This window comes from Penicillium canescens (assembly GCF_028828765.1).
Source record: "Penicillium canescens strain IBT 15451 chromosome Unknown utg000004l_segment0_segment0, whole genome shotgun sequence".
In the NCBI taxonomy this organism is placed as follows: Eukaryota; Fungi; Ascomycota; class Eurotiomycetes; order Eurotiales; family Aspergillaceae; genus Penicillium; species Penicillium canescens.
Genome location: NW_026703966.1, coordinates 2,348,230 through 2,367,275, shown reverse-complemented (window position 1 = coordinate 2,367,275; position 19,046 = coordinate 2,348,230). Strand labels below are relative to the sequence as shown.

At 51.5% G+C, this 19,046-nt stretch overlaps 7 protein-coding genes across 7 annotated transcripts; 4 read left to right on the top strand and 3 right to left on the bottom strand.

The window, feature by feature from the left end:
* Positions 1-24: 24 nt before the first annotated feature.
* Positions 25-2,012, top strand: N7446_006257 (chaperonin-containing T-complex alpha subunit TCP1; the record flags this gene model as incomplete). Its single annotated transcript, XM_058515005.1, has 6 exons — positions 25-67; positions 127-174; positions 234-319; positions 375-479; positions 534-1,568; positions 1,629-2,012. The coding sequence occupies 6 exons, from the start codon at positions 25-27 to the stop codon at positions 2,010-2,012; spliced, it is 1,701 nt and encodes a 566-aa protein (XP_058372183.1).
* A 169-nt stretch (positions 2,013-2,181) lies between these two features.
* Positions 2,182-3,296, bottom strand: N7446_006256 (uncharacterized protein; the record flags this gene model as incomplete). The annotated part of the gene is made up of 2 exons (XM_058515004.1): positions 2,182-3,199; positions 3,256-3,296. The coding sequence occupies 2 exons, from the start codon at positions 3,294-3,296 to the stop codon at positions 2,182-2,184; spliced, it is 1,059 nt and encodes a 352-aa protein (XP_058372182.1).
* Positions 3,297-3,800: 504 nt separating this feature from the next.
* On the bottom strand, positions 3,801-6,041 carry N7446_006255 (uncharacterized protein; the record flags this gene model as incomplete). The annotated part of the gene is made up of 3 exons (XM_058515003.1): positions 3,801-5,194; positions 5,246-5,359; positions 5,411-6,041. 3 exons carry the CDS (start codon positions 6,039-6,041, stop codon positions 3,801-3,803), a joined length of 2,139 nt encoding a protein of 712 aa, XP_058372181.1.
* Positions 6,042-8,783: 2,742 nt separating this feature from the next.
* Positions 8,784-11,171, top strand: N7446_006254 (uncharacterized protein; the record flags this gene model as incomplete). The annotated part of the gene is made up of 2 exons (XM_058515002.1): positions 8,784-9,239; positions 9,288-11,171. 2 exons carry the CDS (start codon positions 8,784-8,786, stop codon positions 11,169-11,171), a joined length of 2,340 nt encoding a protein of 779 aa, XP_058372180.1.
* A 95-nt stretch (positions 11,172-11,266) lies between these two features.
* Positions 11,267-14,288, top strand: N7446_006253 (uncharacterized protein; the record flags this gene model as incomplete). The annotated part of the gene is made up of 3 exons (XM_058515001.1): positions 11,267-13,690; positions 13,742-13,885; positions 13,935-14,288. 3 exons carry the CDS (start codon positions 11,267-11,269, stop codon positions 14,286-14,288), a joined length of 2,922 nt encoding a protein of 973 aa, XP_058372179.1.
* Positions 14,289-14,660: 372 nt separating this feature from the next.
* N7446_006252 (uncharacterized protein) lies at positions 14,661-16,128 on the top strand (the record flags this gene model as incomplete). The annotated part of the gene is made up of 2 exons (XM_058515000.1): positions 14,661-14,962; positions 15,048-16,128. 2 exons carry the CDS (start codon positions 14,661-14,663, stop codon positions 16,126-16,128), a joined length of 1,383 nt encoding a protein of 460 aa, XP_058372178.1.
* A 588-nt stretch (positions 16,129-16,716) lies between these two features.
* N7446_006251 (urease accessory protein UreD) lies at positions 16,717-18,000 on the bottom strand (the record flags this gene model as incomplete). The annotated part of the gene is made up of 1 exon (XM_058514999.1): positions 16,717-18,000. One exon carries the CDS (start codon positions 17,998-18,000, stop codon positions 16,717-16,719), a length of 1,284 nt encoding a protein of 427 aa, XP_058372177.1.
* Between the last annotated feature and the right edge of the window lie 1,046 nt (positions 18,001-19,046).

The window sequence follows — 19,046 nt, the reverse complement described above, 5'->3', positions numbered from 1 at the left end:
GCTCACTTTATTTCGTCTGTTATCATGGCAGGCATCTTTGAGGCACCGCGGAATGCGGACACACTCTGTGAGATTTATCCGATTGACTGTTGTTATTTTCAATGAACTGACAAACCTCGCACACAGTCCTGGGTGGGCAGAAAATCACCGGTGCTGATGTCCGTGAGCAGACTGGTATGTCGATTTCTTGAATGAATACGCTTTTCTCGGGACCGGTAGCTAACTCTTTGAAGTTCTGGCGACTCAGGCCATCGCAAATGTCATCAAGAGCTCTTTCGGTCCCTCCGGTTTGGACAAGATGATGGTGGACGACATAGGGGTATGGGAACAAATCAACCCCGCAGAGCTTTGTTACAGCTTCTAATATTTGGCAGGATGTTACTGTGACGAACGACGGCGCTACCATCCTGTCTTTGCTGGATATTGAGCACCCTGCAGGCAAGATCCTCGTTGATCTGGCCCAGCAACAGGATAAGGAGGTATGGGTCTCTGCATCAACCCTTCAGGCACTTGCTGATCATAAATCTCAATAGGTCGGAGATGGCACAACCTCTGTCGTTCTTATTGCCGCAGAGCTGTTGCGGAGAGGAAACGAGTTAATTAAGAACAAAATCCACCCCACGACCATCATCACAGGATTCCGTCTTGCCCTGCGCGAAGCCGTCAAGTATATGAACGAGAACATTACGACGAAGGTGGATAATATTGGAAGGGATAGCTTGGTCAACATTGCGAAGACTTCCATGTCCAGCAAGATTCTCGGTTCCGACTCTGACTTCTTTGCGAACATGTGTGTGGATGCGATGCTCCAGGTGAAGTCCGTCAACCAGAGAGGCGAGGTTAAATACCCCGTCAAGGCTGTGAACCTGCTGAAGGCCCACGGAAAGAGTGGTACCGAATCCGTTCTCGTGAACGGCTATGCTTTGAACTGCACCGTTGCTTCTCAGGCTATGACGACTCATGTTACCGACGCCAAGATCGCTTGTCTGGATATGAACCTGCAGAAGGAGCGTATGAAGCTTGGTGTTCAGATTACAGTGGAGGACCCCGATCAATTGGAGAAGATCCGTGAGCGGGAGTCGGGCATTGTTCTCGAGCGTGTTGAGATGATCCTGAAGTCCGGTGCCAATGTCGTCCTTACGACAAAGGGTATTGATGATATGGTTCTCAAGCTCTTTGTCGAGCGTGGAGCCATGGCAGTTCGCCGTTGCAAGAAGGAGGACTTGCGCCGTATCGCCAAGGCTACCGGTGCTACCCTGGTCAGCACCTTGTCTGACCTCAACGGAGATGAGAAGTTCGACGCATCAAACCTTGGACACGCCGAGGAGGTTGCGCAAGAACGGATTTCGGACGATGAGTGCATCCTCGTCAGGGGCACCAAGGTCCACAACTCCGCTTCCATTATTCTCCGTGGTGCCAATGAATACAGTTTGGACGAGATGGAGCGCTCTGTGCATGACTCTCTCTGTGCTATTAAGCGGACTCTGGAGAGCGGAAGCATCGTTCCTGGCGGTGGAGCCGTGGAAACAGCACTTCATATCTACCTTGAGGAATTCGCAGTGACAGTGGTAAGTTCTACTGGCCGCGACTTCAATTATTGTATATGATTTCTAATGTCTCTTCTACAGGGCTCTCGTGAGCAACTGGCCATCGGCGAGTTCGCACAGTCTCTTCTCGTCATCCCTAAGACTCTGGCAGTCAACGCAGCCAAGGATTCATCCGAGCTTGTCGCCCAGCTCCGGGTTCGCCACGCCCTGTCACAGCGTGTGCAGGACGGCGATGCCAACGAGGAGGAGAAGGCCATCGCCAAGAAGAAGACTTACCGCAACTACGGTCTGGATCTGTCCAAGGGTCGGGTTCACGACACCCTGAAGGCGGGTGTTTTGGAGCCCAGCATGAGCAAGGTCAAGCAGCTCAAGAGTGCCGTCGAGGCTTGCATAGCCATCATGCGCATTGACACTATCATCAAGCTGGATCCCGAGCAAAAGGCAGATGACGGTCACGGTCACTAAAGCCGATCGCGTGTTGACTACTCCAATTATCAAAAAAGGCAGTAATATGATGTGAAATAGACGATCAGCAGTAGAAATCTCATTTTCCACTGCTACTGCATATGAACAGATCTCTCAAAAGTAGATACATTAAACTATAGCCCTATAACTCCGTCCTCGTTTGTATATATCACTGCCGTTTCTCGGCCATCAACCGACGATACTCCTCAACAATATTCCTCCGCTCACCAGCCAACTCCTCTCGCCGTCTCAAACTACCAACAGCAGTAGGCACATTGGCAACATCAACCTTAGCCCCACCACGCACCTTAAAGATCTCCCGAGGTTTAATCAACGACGGTGGCGCAGGCGCAACATCAAACGGATTCCTCTTCCGCTCCTGATCACGCTTCTTCAGCTTCGCCCAGGGATCAGGGTCGTCATCACCACTATCAGGAGCACCCTCCTCCCCATCAGCATTCTTCCCCTTCTTCTTACTCTTCCGTGCCGCAGCAGCTGCCGCTCGCTTCTTAGCAGCCTTGCCTCCAGCCTCAATCTCCCACTCCTTCCACTGCTGCAGTTCATCCTCCATCTCCGCCTCGCGCTCTTCTCGCTCCGCCTGCTCTTTCTCGCGGATCTTCTTATCCTCCTCACGCCACCCGGACTGCAGTCGGAGCAGATGCTTCTCGTGCTTCGTCAGCTTGTGCTGCTCGTTGGTCTTGGCCTCGCCGGACTTGGTTGTCTTGGTCATTTGCGATAGGGGCATCTCGCGGTCAACGCGGGCCGAAAACTCGGCCAACCGTTCACCTGGCAGGATCTTGGGCATTGCGGTCTTCTCGGCGGCCGGTTTGGATTCTTCGGCCTTTGCGCCTCGTGCGGGCTTTTTCTTTGACTCGGTTGTAGCCTCTGCGCCGGTGCGCTTGCGCTTCTTGTTCTCGCCGGTTTCCAGTCCGGAGGGGGCTCGCCGGCCTGTTTGCTGGAATTGCATTATGCGGCGGAACGCTGCCGGGGTGTCATCTTCGGAGACGGTCTTGCGCCGGCTGCTGGGTGCTTTGTTCGCGCTTGAGTTTTGATCTTGGCCTTGGTTCTTCTTGTCGCCTTGTTTGTTGCCTTGCTTGATTGGCTTGCCGTTTTTGCCTATCTTTGGCTTGTTTGCGTCACGGACTGGGAGTGATTTGGCGATCTCCGAGGGTGGCAGGTTAAAGAGACTGATGTGAGGACTCGTTAGACTTGGAACCAGGAGTTATGTATTCTTTGTACTCACGACTTGTCAGCCTCTCCGCGTCTCTTGTGTTTGTGAGGCATTGTGGGTGTTCTTGTAGTGTTAAGTCTGGGTTGGAGTTCAGCGGCAACTTTTTTTTCGAGGTTGAAGTTCGACCGCCCTTATCTCTTATCGGCCACTTGACTTCTAGTTGGGCAGTTTGCCTGAAATGTATATCTTTAGACTCAATGGAATAATTGCAATTCTGACTATGCTAATGATTTGCCAGGGCCTTTTGGGGTAGGGATGATTCGGGGATTTTCATAGGCTCGTCCTGCCCAAGAAGGATGTGCGGGGCAATTTTCTACTATGGAAATATATTACAGTAGTCAATTTTCTTGATAAAGTAGGAAACCGTTCGATTCAGTAGTCAAATAAGAACAGAATTAAAGTTCCGAGAGGGTGCAGACCAGAATAACAACGGGTATGCTGCGCTAGAAAAAGAATGCCCTCCCAAGCGCCAGGGAAATGCCCAACAGTGAAGGAAAAAAACTTCCAAACGCCATGAAGAATGCTGAGAGTAAAAATCACAAAAGAAGCGGGATGGATCATTCGTCTTCGTCGTCGTAAGAGTCTTTCATATCAGCCCAGCCGCACTGCCAGCGCTTACCCTCCGATTCACCACTGTTTCGAAGGTCACGAGCCTCGGGTCCTTCACGCCAGCAGCGAGCGGTGTAATCGTCACTCACAGTGATAAGTTCACCGGCTTGGGTCCATGACATACCAGTGACTTCTTTCTGATGGCCTTCAACAAGAGGGGTACCCGATTGGTGGATCGGAATTGTGTCTTCAAGACGTCCAGACAAGCCAATTCCGGAGTTTGTGCGACGCAGGCCAGAACGGGTGGTGAAGAGGGACGTCCGAGTGGGCGGACTTTCAGGGGGTGTTTGCACAAGGGGGTTGAAGTATCTTTCATCGGTAGGGAATAGAATGGGACAGAAGTCACTGCTTCCAGTGGCTAGCATCTCCGGGTGATCGCCATTCGCTTTGCGGACAGCCAGCTTTACGTAGAAGGTAGAGACCTGGAGACGAGGGTGACGGAACCCGTAGAGAGGCCCGAGGCCATCCTTGTCAGAGCCTCCGGTCCGACGTGGGCGGTTGTTATTGACCGAAAGTTCAGGCGCGTTTCCGAGGATCAAGTGCGAGGTTGAATATGTGTATACCGTGTTGTCTCGGCAAAGAGTATAAAGCCGTGCACCATCTCCTCCAAATGCCATGCAAGTAAGACCGAAGCGTCGATACTTCACGTGGCTTTCCGGCTCCTGTGTTGTAGACAGCGGAATCACGGGTCGACCGCGGCGGTTGTTATGTGCGGTTCGCAAGTCCCATAATCTCACACTTGCACTAGCTTCGGAAGCGGTGACAAAGAGATTTTCACGTCCAGGAGACAGGAAAGCGAGCGAGGTCACGGTGATGTCGGTCCGGCCAAAGGGCGGTACTTCATTCTTGTCCATTGCCGGTTTCTGGGAAGTTGTGTAGGCATGAGCCCCTCCAATGGTGTTGAGAACGTGCGGGTATAGCATCTTCGGTGGCGCAGCAGTCGAGGGGTTCTCGGCTTCGGACAGAGAGCATTGGACTTGCAATGCAGGCCGTTCAAACCCTTTGCAACGAAGATCCCAGATGTTGACGTTTCCATCTCGACTACATGTAGCAAGAACCTTGTTATTCGAAGCCGGTTGGAATTGGATGCGCTTGACGGAGGAGGAGTGATTCGATAGGCAATGAATGGGTCGTTGTGTTGTCATATCGATAATAAGAGATGTTTGGTCACCAGATGCTGTGGCCAGTAGCATGTCATCAGATGAGAATTCAAGATCCATGATCGAGTTCATGTGCGGACGGAACCCGAGGTACGCATCAGTGAAGCCGGCGTCTTCGTCGATTGAGGAGTCTAATAGTCGAATACCACCCTCCTCGTCGCCAACTGCAACCAGCGAATTTGCTTCCTGTGGGTTAGATTTTGTTTGCAATAGTCAGGACCTGCATGACTTACTGTTACATGAAGCATTGCAGAACGGCAAGGCCGGTGAGCCTTCTGATGCATAGCTAGCACATGCGTGACGGTCCTGGCTTTGAGAATAGAAGTTGGAAGTAAGATCTTGCCATCCTAAATAAATGGATTAGAAACGAGCAGATAAGCTATGTGGTGTATACCAACCAGCGCCAGAGTTGGATCGCAGGGTCGTCCTGTTTGCTCTAGAACCCATCGCGGTTCGCATGAACAATGCGCCAGAGGTTTGCAATGCCTTGGAACGACGCACAGGTGCCACCGGTTTGGATTGTTTTGGTGGACTCGGAGGGGTCGCTTCTCTATGGCGAAGGTCGATATCTCGAATTGTCATATCATGTTCTACTTCGCCCGTCGGAGACCGGACACGAACCCTCTTCAGCGGCGAGGATTGTAGAGGGGAGATGGCAGAAGAGAACGAGTTCTTGCGCTTCCTGCTTGGAGTGCGAATGAAGTCTTCGGGTAAGCCATCGTGGGGACTTCTAGTGCTGCCAGCCTTGGAGGTTCTCGAGAATGCTGGACCTAGGCGGTTGACAGCCGGCGAAGTAAGGGCCCGTAAGGCCTGGCGACTGGTAGATGCGGTAGTCGAATTATCTGCGGTAGGCAGGAGAGAGCGTGGGGTAAAGAATCGTCGGAATGATCGAGGTGTGACCGTCGGTGGCTTTCTGGCTCTGCGGCGGCCACCAGTATCGGAGGAAATGGACGGAGGGGATGAAGGCGGCTCTGGGGGAGGCAGGACAGGTTCTGAATGGGGCACCTCCGGAAGATCGAAGAGGCCCATTGTGTGACGAAAGGAAAGAGAGCAAAGAAAGACGAAAAACTACGAGTGCATGGGCCGGCTAAGGGGATGAATCGGGGAAGATTGGATCTTTTCGTGTCGCGACGTGACGCGATCGTGTCCAAGGCATTTCACCCCTCCAATCCAGAACTCTTCACAATTTATCCCACGTTAGATTGATATTTCCTATTTAATTTATTTTGTATTGAATCTATATTCGCTATCTTTTTCCTCTATTCCACTTTTGTCTGTCTTCAAAAATTACCATAGCGGAGTGGGGGCGGTTTATGGCCCGTTTTTGTTGTCAACAATCGGAATTCCACACACTCAATCAACTATGCTGGCTGATATTTACATAATTTATCAGGAAATACGATGAAGGGTGCTTTCAGAATGTTTTAAGCTCGTGATTTATCAATGTAGATTTGAGAAAAAAAGAGCTTAGCAAGCTTCAGCGTATTTCTATACCACTATTTATATTGGAAGTATAGGGCTTCTGGAGCACATCATTGCTGTAACATTCAGACGAGAACATACAATCACTAATCGAATATTCTTATTGAATTGAAATTTCTTGCGGCTAGATACCAGGAGCATTTTCTGTGTGTTTAGTCAAACGTATACCGGTTCAATGGACTCTAGGGTCCTATCAACGCAACGAATCGAACATTTTCTTGATGCAAAAATTATTTATTAAAGAGACCATTGCTCAAATAGCAAGACTGGACTTCAATTTTACCTTTTTCCACTGATCTGTGCTCTGAATTTCTCCTGGTCCATTTCTCTCGCCAGTTCCTAGTTTCTTGAAAGCCACCGACTCCTATCTGTTTCTTTTCGGACCGTGATAGAAGTCGGCGGTTTCAGATCTACGTGTATGAGATCCTTGGTCTGGGCCCTTTCCACTGTGCTTTTTGTCGTAATTATTACCAGACTGAGTCGCCCAGGGTACAACGGGTGGCGGAAGAAGACCTGGGTCTCTGACGTCTCTGCCACAGCTCGTTAGATGACCCACGCTACCCAAGTTGATACTGCGTTCCCAAGCTTGAGGCTCATTAAGGTACTCAACTTCCTTGAGATCAATAATCACCACTTCTCCATTGCCACAAAGAAAAAGGCTAGATTCTGATCCCAATGCTCGGCTCCGTGAGCATATAGAATCCTGAGAGCTTCCTCAAGTTGAGTCTCCAATGGGGTCACCGCATGTCAGGACATGTTTGCCATAAGCGCCGTACTACATTGTTTGCCTTGGTTTCTGAGGCTATTTAGTCTCTTTCCTTTCCATAAAAGAATTCAGCATCGTTTTCCCTTCTCTCTCCCAGTCTACGTCGACAGGCTATGAGTCCACTAAGCTATATCAGAGTTTGAGAGATGTCTAAGCAAATTACGAGGAACGTTCTGCATGCACTACCCCTAAATCCCAAGGTTTCTCAATGTAAAGAGTCGTTGTAACGGGATTTCGCTTTATCTTCAACTTACCATCTTCACTCACCATGTCCTCTCATGCGCCCGACCGGGCAAGCAGTCTATTTTCTATCACGCAGAACCCGTGCGTGTTATTAGCCACTTCTACCATGAGATAACGATCTTAGTGATGAACCCACCGAGCCCACGCCAGTCGAGTCCGATTTCCATGGCGAGGCTTTTGCCGCTCATACCGCCCCGCAGGAAGATCAACTCACTGTCGAAGAAGAGATGATTATCCTTCTCATGCACCCTCTCATTCCCGGGCCTTCTCCGTGGCCTATTTTCGCCACACTTGGGAAATGCAGGAAACTGTACTGGAATCGAAGCTCACCCGCTATACGGCCTGGGGTGAGATGCTTGCCCTCATCGAAAAAGCAAGGGACATGTGCCTTGGCATCCACCAGTCCCATGGCTTCGTCTGTCTTTGCCTGGGAAACGAAATGTTCAGTCATGGACAGCCTGCCGTGCTCCCGAATAACCCGCAAATGTCAGCACTATTTTCCCAGGTCCAGGAGCTATTGGGGTTTACCGATCAAATGGAAAGGATGGTCTACTCGGAGACCCGGTACACCATTTTTACGGTTTACCGGGACCTTTATGAGAAAAGAATAAGTGCAATGCAATCTGAGTTCTTGATCATTACGGATCGGCTTCAGATATGGAAACGACATTTTACCCCGTTATCTCCATCTCATTCAAAGTTTGTATATTTGTGCAGCATATCTGAAGGACAGTGGCATGGTAGACCCGCCGCGTTATAAACAATTTTGGCAAGGGATGGCACCATTGACCACTTTTTGCCCGTCAGGAAGCGTTTTGTACATAAACCAGATATCTACCATAAGTAAAAAATCTACATTAATTTGCTGAACAAGACTCTGGTCCTAAAAGCATGTAGACCTAGTTGCTTCCCGTACGGGCGTAAGGTGGGGACCACTTGGCTTTCTGCTGGATATGATAAAGAGACAATTGCTTAAAGTCTCTGCTAGATAAACAGTGGCTGTAAAAACTAATAGTAGGACCAGAGCACATAGAGCAATATAGGTTGGGATAGTGACGCCTCTCCCAAAGTTTGGAGCCAGAGGTTATTTCATGTTAGGGCACGTTCCGGCACGTTAGTGTTCGCCATAATATTCAGGCACCACATTGCTGACACATGATCGTTCTACCAACCTACACCGCCAAAAAGGTTCTGCCGCGACTCGGATTTTTTTATCTTTTTTTTTTGAGTATCAAACCGCAATCTGCAACAGAGCACGATTCGGTTTTGCCTGTTCAATTATGGCGCCAATCAAGCGCAAGGGGAACGCCCCCGAGGAAACAGCTGCTCGCCAGCCCCAAAAACGTGCTAAGGTTGGAGCGGAGGAGAGCAAAAAAGAGCATAAGGAAAACGATGCCGCCTCCACTGCCGCGAAAGCCACAGAGCTTTCGGTACTGCGCGACGACGAGCCTTCGTTCCCTCGTGGTGGTGCAAGCGTCCTGACCCCATTGGAGCGCAAGCAAATCCAGATACAGGCCAACAAGGATGTTCTGTTCGAGCAGAAAGGATCCCAGAAGCCTTCGAAGAAGCCCTCCACCACCTTCGAAGAGGAGAGCGACAATGACGTTGAAATGGAGGATGAGGAGACAACCACAACCTCTAAGAAGTCACGGAAGAAGAAGACAAAGGGCAAGAAGTCTACAGACAAGGATTCGACTGAAAAGCAAGAAGTTCGCATTGAGGGCCTTAGCTTCAAGGTACGTGCTGGAAAATCTTTTACGTCGCATTCAATCTAACAGTTGCAGCGCCTTGTTCCTGGTACCATGATTCTCGGTCAAGTTTCGAGCATCAACGCCCACGACATCGGCCTTTCGCTGCCCAATAACCTTACCGGATACGTCCCTCTTACAGCCGTGTCTAAGGGACTCGAGGACAAGATTGAGAAGATGTTGAATGATGAGGGAGAGGATGACGATGAGGACAGCTCGGATGACGAGTCGTTCGATCTGAAGGAGCACTTCTATCTGGGTCAATATTTGCGAACATTCGTTGTCTCCACTGGTGGCAACCCCACTGATCCCAAGGCTCGGAGCAAGAAGCACATTGAGCTGTCAATCGATCCCAGACAAACCAACACCGGCCTCACAAAGTCCGATCTCGTCGTGAACTCGGCTGTTCAGGCATCCGTTGTTAGCGTGGAGGACCACGGTGTGGTTATGGACCTTGGTATTGAGGGCTCGGACGTGAAGGGATTCATGTCCTCCAAGGAGATTGATCCTCGTGTGGACTACTCGAATCTCAAGGAAGGATCTGTTTTCCTCTGTATGATCACTGGTCAGAACCCCAGCGGCAATGTCATCAAGCTGTCCACCAACTTCCAAACGTCCGCCTCGATCAAGAAATCGAACTACCTCAGCTCGGCTCCCACAATCAACACCTTCCTCCCCGGTGCTGCCGCAGAAATCCTCCTTACCGAAGTCACATCAAGCGGCATGATCGGAAAGATCATGGGAATGCTCGACGCAACCGTCGATCTGGTTCAGTCTGGTGCCAACAACGGCAAGATTGACCTGGAGAACAAGTTCAAGATGGGTGCCAAGATCAAGGGTCGCATTGTTTCTACTTTCCCGTCTGCCGAGCCCTTCAAAGTTGGCTTCTCGATGCTCGACCACGTCCTCAAGCTTTCTTCTGATCCCCGTGGTCCCCGTTCCTCTGATGAGGCGCCTGCTATCTCCGCCATCATTCCCGAAGCGAAGATCGTGAAGGTTGACCCCGGTATGGGTGTGTATGCTCAGATTGGAGAGACGAAGCACATTGGTTTCGTCCACATGTCAAGGCTCTCCGACGGCAAGGTCGAGACCATTGAGGAAACCTCCGGTGCTTTCAAGCTCGACGCTGTCCACGAGGCCAGAGTTGTCGGTTACAACGCCGTCGATAACCTCTACCTTCTCTCATTCGAGAAGTCTGTTATTGAGCAGCCTTTCCTCCGCGTTGAGGATGTCACCGTTGGTGCCATCGTCAAAGGAAAGGTCGAGAAGCTCTTGATCGGTGCCAATGGCATGGACGGATTAATCATTAACCTGGCCGATGGAATCACTGGTCTTGTTCCATCCATGCACTTCGCCGACACCCAGCTTCAGTTCCCTGAGAAGAAGTTCCGTGAGGGCCAGAAGCTTTCACTGAGGATTCTCTCCGTCAACGTCGAGAAGCGCCAGATCCGCTTGACCCTGAAGAAGAGTTTGCTCAACAGCGAGTCTGCCATCTGGAAGGACTATAAGGACATCACTCCTGGGTCTCAGTCCCCTGGTACCATTGTCAGCCTTCAGACCCACGGCGCTGTTGTCCAATTCTACGGTGACGTCCGTGCTTTCCTTCCGGTTTCCGAGATGAGTGAGGCCTACATTAAGGACCCTGCCCAGCATTTCAGACAGGGACAGGTCCTCAATGTGCACGCTTTGAGTGTGGACGCCGCCCTCGGCAGACTCACCGTTTCTTGCAAGGATCCTTCTACATTCACTGAGCAGTACCGCAAGGCCTTTGAGACTCTTCACCCCGGTCATCTTGTTAGCGGAACCGTCTTCGAGAAGTCCAACGAGGATGTTCTCCTCAAGCTCGACGAGTCTGGTCTCATTGCTCGTATCGACTCCCAGCATATCATTGACGGAGCCCCTCCAAGCAAAGCTCGATGATGTCCAAACTCCGTGTCGGCCAGAAGCTGAACGATCTCTTGGTTCTCGATATCCAGCGCGCCCACCGTCTCATCAAGGTTTCCAGCAGAGGCAGCATGAAGAAGGCCGCCAAGTCCAAGTCTATGCCCAGCAGCTTTGAGCAGGTGCAAGAGGGTTCCACCGTCACCGGTTTTGTCCGCAACATCACTCCCGATGGTGTCTTTGTAGAGTTCCTTGGTGGTCTTACCGGCTTGCTCCCCAGACGTCTTATCGACGACGCCAACCTCGAGCAGCCCCGCTACGGCCTGTCGAAGGCGCAGACTCTTACCCTCAATGTTCAATCTGTGGATATGGACTTCAAGCGCTTCATTTTGAGCATGAAGCCCGTAGATGCTGCACCTGTCGCCTCCAAGAAGGCACCTAAGCAGCAGACCGACGACACCGTTGCCAACCCCATCGACAGCAACATCAAGACCATGTCCGACTTCACTTTCGGCAGAATCGTCGATTGTAAGGTTGTCTCCATCAAGGCCACTCAGATCAACGTCCAGCTGGCGGATAACCTCCAGGGTCGTATCGATGTCTCCGAGATCTTCGATGACTGGAAAGACATCAAGGACCGCAAGCAGCCCTTGCGATTCTTCAAGGCCAAACAGACCCTGTCCGCCCGAATTCTTGGTGTTCACGATGCTCGCAACCACAAGTTCCTTCCCATCAGCCACCGCTCCGGCAAGTACCCTGTGTTCGAGCTCTCTGTCAAGCCTAGCTACTTGAAAGCTTCCAACCCCGCCCCTCTGAACATGGAGCAGGTCCAGGTAGGATCTTCCTGGATGGGCTTTGTCAACAACGTTGCCGATGACTGCCTCTGGGTCAACCTGTCCCCCAACGTCCGCGGTCGCCTGCGCTTCATGGATGCCTCGGATGACCTGTCTCTGTTGACCGATGTTGAGAAGAACTTCCCCATTGGTTCTGCTCTCAAAGTACAGGTCACTGCTGTCGATGCCGAGAAGGGTCACCTCAACCTCACTGCCAAGCAGGGCTACGACAAGCTCGCCTTTGGTGATATCTCTGTTGGCATGATCCTTCCCGGGCGTGTTACCAAGGTCACCGAGAGACAGGTAATCATGCAGCTCGGCGAGGCCCTCGTCGGCGCGGTCAACTTGGTTGATCTCGCTGATGACTATTCCAAGGCCAACCCTACCGTGCACAATAAGAACGAGGTTCTGCGTGCCTGTGTCATAGCCGTTGACAAGTCCACCAAGAAAATTTCTCTGTCGCTACGTCCTTCCAAGGTTCTCAGCTCCTCGCTGCCCGTCCAGGACCGCGAGATCTCTTCTCTCAAGGATGTCAAACCCAACGATGTCATCCGGGGCTTCGTCAAACGTGTCACTGACTCCGGTCTGTTTGTCGCCCTTAGCCACGACGTCACCGCTTACGTGCGCGTGTCCGATCTTTCCGACTCCTACCTGAAGGAATGGAAGGACTCCTTCCAGCCCGACCAGCTGGTCAAGGGTAAGGTCACCCTCGTTGATGCCGAGCAAGGCAAGCTGCAGATGAGCTTGAAGGAGTCTGTTCTAGACCCCAACTTCAAGGCTCCCATCACCCTCAAGGACCTCAAGACTGGCCAGATTGTTACCGGTAAGGTCCGCAAGGTTGAGGAGTTCGGTGCTTTCATCGTCGTTGACGGCTCTGCCAACATTAGCGGTCTCTGCCACCGCAGTGAGATGGCTGACAAGCGTGTCGAGGATGCCCGCACCCTGTACGATGAGGGCGATGTTGTCAAGGCCAAGGTCATCAAGATTGACCACGCCGCCAAGAAGATCTCCTTCTCGCTGAAGGCTTCCCATTTCCAAGATGAAGAGGAGGGCGACAGCGAGGATGAGGACGAAATGAGCGTTGATGGTCTTGGTGGTGTCGAGCTGGGCGAGGATGACAGCGAAGACGAGGACGATGACGACGAGTCCATGGGAGGCGTCGATGTTGAAGACGACAGTGAGGAAGAGGAGGAAGAATCCGACGACGAGGATGTGCCGATGCAAGACGCCAAGCCCTCCAAGACTGGCGGCCTCGGCGCGGGCGGCTTCGACTGGAGCGGCAATGTCCAGAAGGACGATGCTGCCGCTCGCTCAGACAGTGATGATGAGGACTCCAAAAAGAAGAAGAAGAACCGCAAGGCCGAGATCCAGGTCGACCGCACCGGCGACCTAGACGCCAACGGCCCGCAGTCAGTCGCTGACTTCGAGCGTCTTCTCCTGGGTGAGCCGGACTCCTCCCTGCTGTGGCTGCAGTACATGGCCTTCCAGCTGGAGCTGGGCGAGGTCGAGAAGGCCCGCTCCGTTGCCGAGCGTGCCCTGCGCACCATCACCATGGGCCAGGATGCCGAGAAGCTCAACATCTGGGTTGCGCTCCTGAACATGGAGAACACCTACGGTGATGACGACAGTCTCGAGGAGGTGTTCAAGCGTGCTTGCCAGTACAACGAGCCCCAGGAGATCTACGAGCGCATGATCAGTATCTACATCCAATCCGGAAAGAACCAGGTATGCGTTCACCCCTCATCAACATCAATTCATATACTAACTACCTTACAGAAAGCAAGTGACCTCTTCTACGAGGCTCTCAAGAAGAAGATCTCCTCTCAATCCCCCAAGTTCTTCTACAACTACGCCAGCTTCCTCTTCGACACGATGAACTCCCCCCGACCGCGCCCGAGCTCTCCTCCCGCGTGCCCTGCAGTCCCTCCCGGCCCACACGCACATCGAGACAACATCCAAGTTCGGCCAGCTCGAGTTCCGCTCGGAGAACGGCGACGTGGAGCGCGGCCGAACCGTCTTCGAAGGCCTGCTGTCCTCGTTCCCCAAGCGCATTGATCTGTGGAACGTGCTGCTGGACCTTGAAATCAAGGTCGGCGATGCGGAGCAGGTACGCCGTCTGTTCGAGCGGGTTCTTGGCTTGCAGAGCGGTAAGAAGGGTGTTAGCATTGACGCTAGCAAGAAGCTCAAGCCTAAGCAGGCCCGCTTCCTCTTTAAGAAGTGGCTTGCCTTTGAGGAGAAGTTGGCTGCTGATAATGGTGATGAGAAGATGGTTGAGGAGGTCAAGGCTCGTGCTGTGACTTACGTGAAGTCGTTGCAGGAGTAGATCTTTCCCTAAAAGTGTACCCCGTGGGTGTTTAGGAGCATTGCATTGTGTACTTGTATATAGATATCACCAGGAAATATGCTTTTTCTTTGTTCTATCCTATCCCAGCCCAGCATCATAGCATGTGTATACATACAGAGTAGACATCCAAGTGTTCCTGGTCTGCAGTTGTGGCCAATCATTTCCGGCGCCTCCGCAACATGTTCTCAGCCTTGCGAGATCTTGGCTGATTTCTCTTTTTCACCTTTTTGAGTGGGACTTTTTGATAGTAAGTTATATGTGAGGGTTTTAATCTCGATGCTTCCAGTCTTGTCTGTCTTTTCTCTCTCTCTCTCTCTCTCCCCATAGTCTTTTCTCTCTACAAGACTCACTATGAGCTTCCGGCCTTCCCCGCAGAATAGCTCCACCTCTCTGGACGCTCACTTTGAACCCTACACAGACTCAATCAACCCAGAGTCAGAAGATACAAACAAAATCAATGTGCACGTCCAGCCTGTTCGCGACGAAGTGGGGCGCCCAGCCCGTCCATGGCGTCGAGTATCGACAGGCTCAGCTTGGACTTCATCTCCGAACGACGACGTCCTCTCCGAAGAGCCAACCCACAAGAAGCGATCTTGTCGCTCACGATTCCTGCGCGGTCTACTGCGCACCATAGTGGGGATCCTCGTCATGCTGTGAGTCAACCTAATCCTGACCGCTTCGAAGCTGTCAATCTACAAGCCCAGATAGAACAACTCACTAACTATAACTGAACCACAGAGGCATAATTCAATTCGTCTCGATAGCCTGCGGCATAGTCCTCTCATTCTTCCCAGATGAATACGACCGCGCAGCCAAAAACTGGCTCTCAAGCACCAATGACACCAGCATCCAAGACACAACCCGCTGGCCAACCGATGTCTCCCGTGATATCATCCCAGTAGCCTGCCATTCCCATAACGACTACTGGCGCCGCGTCCCACTATACTCCGCCCTACAAGCGGGCTGTATCGGCGTCGAAGCCGACGTCTGGCTCTTCGATGACGAGCTCTACGTTGGACATACGACTTCAAGCCTGACGCGCGAACGCACCCTGCAGTCAATGTACGTCAATCCACTCATTTCAATTCTCGAGCGCCAGAACCCTATCACGGAGTTCCAACCGTCACTCGATACCCCGGCCCACGGCGTCTTCGATACGGACCCGGACCAATCGCTTATTTTCCTGATTGATTTCAAAACTGCCGGTCCGGCGACGTATCACGCTGTCGTGGAGCAGCTTGCTCCACTGCGTGAGCGTGGTTATCTTACTCATTTCAATGGCGAGGAGATCGTGCCTGGACCTATTACCGTTGTCGGGACGGGGAATGCACCGTTCAACCTTATCGATGCAGACCCCTCTTACAGGGATATATTCTTCGACGCGCCGCTCGACAAACTTGTTGACTTCCCCGAAGATTCAGTTTCAGAACCAGAACCAGAACCAGAATCAAACCCCCTAAACAAACACACCAACGACCTAGGCCAAGGCCAAAGCGGCATGCCCTACGAAATAACAGCAACCACCTTCAACGCCACGAATAGCTTCTACGCCTCCATCTCCTTCCGCGCCGCGATCGGCTTCCCTTGGCCGTTTCACTTCACACAGAAGCAAATGGAGCTAATCCGCCGCCAGGTGCGGATTGCGCATGCGCATGGGTTGAAGGTTCGGTATTGGGCGTTGCCGAGTTGGCCGCGGAGTTTGAGGAATCACATTTGGAGGGTTTTGGCATTGGAGGGTGTTGATGTTCTTAACGTTGATGATCTTGTTGGGGCTACTAAGGGGGAGTGGAATACGAGGATTTTTGATTGGTGGCCTTGATCTTTTTGATTATAGATCAAACTACTTGGTTATGATTTTTTATGTTATGAATCGGGGGCGTTGACTTTTGCTGATTTATGATACCTTGTTTACTGTTATGTTGTGCTATTTGATAGATATTCCTTTCTTTGCTATATATCTGGCAATCTATTCTATTCTATTATCATTGGAGACCAGGATCCTGATACTAATGATTATTGCTTGATAGTCGAAGAAATGATATCAAAATGAAGATCAATTGAAAGTGAAGTATCGCTGCAATCATATTTTGGGTTTTTGCAGCACCGAATGCTCTGCAGAGAATAAATGCAGATCAAATCCTTAAATCAGGTTGAGGTGAATGCCCCAACGCCCTGATAGCCGACAAGCCGGCAACGACGCCAAAATGCTTCCAGTAAATGAGATCAAAATCACAAGCGTGTAACAGAATGAGGACCGACTCGGACGATCTCAGAATGAAAATAGGAGGGAAAAGCAGAACCAAGGCCGTAAGATAGATCGTTTGCGTGCGTGGATGAATGGTTGATTCCCTCGACCAGCGGAGAGAATCCAAGACACCATCAAGAAAGACCAACCAACAAGGAACAATCACAGGCAAAACAGCGCCTCCTCACCAAATTCTCGAGTCACACTTCCCTCCTCCCGAATCAACCCCCCAAGCCAATGCTTAGCTGTCTCAAAATCCTTAGCTCCAAACTTAACAAGCACAAACCCAGCCCGCACCCGCGCCGCCGTCCACGTCACATCACCATGATGGCTAACGGACGGTTCAGGTACAGCAGCTGACCCATGATCAGACCAATTGCGACTACCAATGCGCGGTTGCGTCTGGAATTCGTGCATGAGATACGAGCCCAACGCTTCAAAGACAGGACCGGAGAGGATTAACGTGCCCACGACGCCATGAGGCCGAGTCCGTTCTTGAATGATGTTCATGGGCGTTAAGCCATTCTGTGGTGGTTGAGGACGACTGGAGGTGATGGAATTGGAATTGGAGTTGGAGTTGGAGTTGGAGTTCGAATGATTATCAAGCCCGTTATGGATATTGACATCTGTACGCTCGACTTCATCTTCCGAATACTCGTCCTCCTCGTCGCTGGTATCCTCGGATTCATCATCGAGAATAACCGAGTCACGGAGCAAGAGCCTGCTCTTGCCCGTTTTCTCATCTGCAGCCCAGACTTCATTGCGGCCGCGCCAGAAGCGGAAGTTCCAGTTTTCACCGCGGGATGTCCGGCCTTGCGTCACCCAGTCTAGGACACATAGACTACTCCGCTGGTCGCCCTTTGCCGTGGCGTCGACGGTGAAGGTTTGGATTTGGGCGTAGCGGCTGTGTTGGAAGGGGACTGAGGGGTCGGGGAGGTAGCAGAGGGCAGCTTGGCGGCCGATGTGCACGTCGAGGGTTTGCTGGCTCATGTCGGAGATACTGGGGTTTGCGGGCATTTGCTTGCGGTGGCCCTTGATGACATTGGGGCTATTTGCGCTGTTGTTTGGGTCTGTCTTGAAGATCTTCGTGCTGCCCTGCGGGGTTGTGACTACCATGCGGGTCTTGGGTTCTAGGGTGATGGAGACTTCGATGTGGTCACCTGGCAGCAGGCCGCCGCCGTAGGTTAGGAGGTAGAGGTGTACTGGGTGTGAGGGACATGAGTCGGAGAGGGCGGAGGATTCGGGGCTTGGAACGAAGCCGCCGGTTCGGGGGACGAGCTTCAATGGGTATTTGTATGTGAGGGTCGTGAGGGTTGGGTTTGCTGGTGGGAGAAGGGAGAGGACGACTTTCCCTTGGCCTGGCTTCGCAATGGAGGATTGGAAGGGCGAAGGAATGGGAGCTGCTGGTTGTCGCATGGTGGTTGGTTGAGCTAGACGGCCAGGCATGAGGGATTTTGTACTCTGTAGAATTGGTATAAGAGGGGAACCAAGAGGAATGTTATAAGTAGCAGTGCCAATGGTTGTTGAAAAACAGATTTACCCCGGAATCTGCGCGGGTACTTGGCGGCAGCGGTGACATCTTAGTCACCGCTTCGAGCGGGGGCTTGTGACCCCAATACTGAAGAATTAGACGGTGGATAGTCGAGGATCATTGGTACTCGCATAGACACAACCCAGAATGAAAGGCTGTAGATGTTTCTATGACAAAGAATATCTCCGCATTTCCACTAGGTCCGGCGGGTTACTTCTTGGCGCAGCGTTGTATGTCATTTGATCTGCGTTTGTATAATAATAGTCTAGGCTCCAGGGGATACAGGGGATATACATTGAGTCGGAATAGAATGACCACATGACTCTGGACTCAGCACGCCATTAACATCGACAGTAGATGTACGTGACGCAGGTCTATGCAGCTGCAATACACGTCATGTTTCATGCATGTGGGATGGGACTTCTCTTTTCCGGTATAGGCGGAGTATTCCCCGCTGGAATATGAGTTGGCCTGCGCATATAGAGAGCTCTTTCTGTGCTAGAGGTTTTATCAGATTCAAGGCCCTGAGGCTCCTAGATGCTAAATTCGACAAAGATATTACACATCTACAGTATCTAGGTTCCGATTCATTGGGAAGATAAGTTAGATAGTTCTGGGCTCAAGGAAACACGGTCATCAATTATTTAACGACCAACGTAGCGCGGTGAAGAAGATGTGCTTGGTAATGATAGTCACAGCAAGGCTTCCAAGGCTGCTGCTGCATGTATGCATGAAGCACGTAAGTTAGTCGGACTCTCACGGAAATAGCATCAGACGAGGTCTAAACAGACACCTAATATACAAGGCACCAATTATAAGGCACCTATTTCGGCCCCATAAATCAGGCGGTCAATCAGGCGTCAAGGCACGAGTCGCGTCTCCTTTCAATCTTCCCCCACTCTGTCGCTGGACATTTCCGTGTGCTTTGATTGAGCTCCGTTCAACTTCGGCCAGCGGTGCG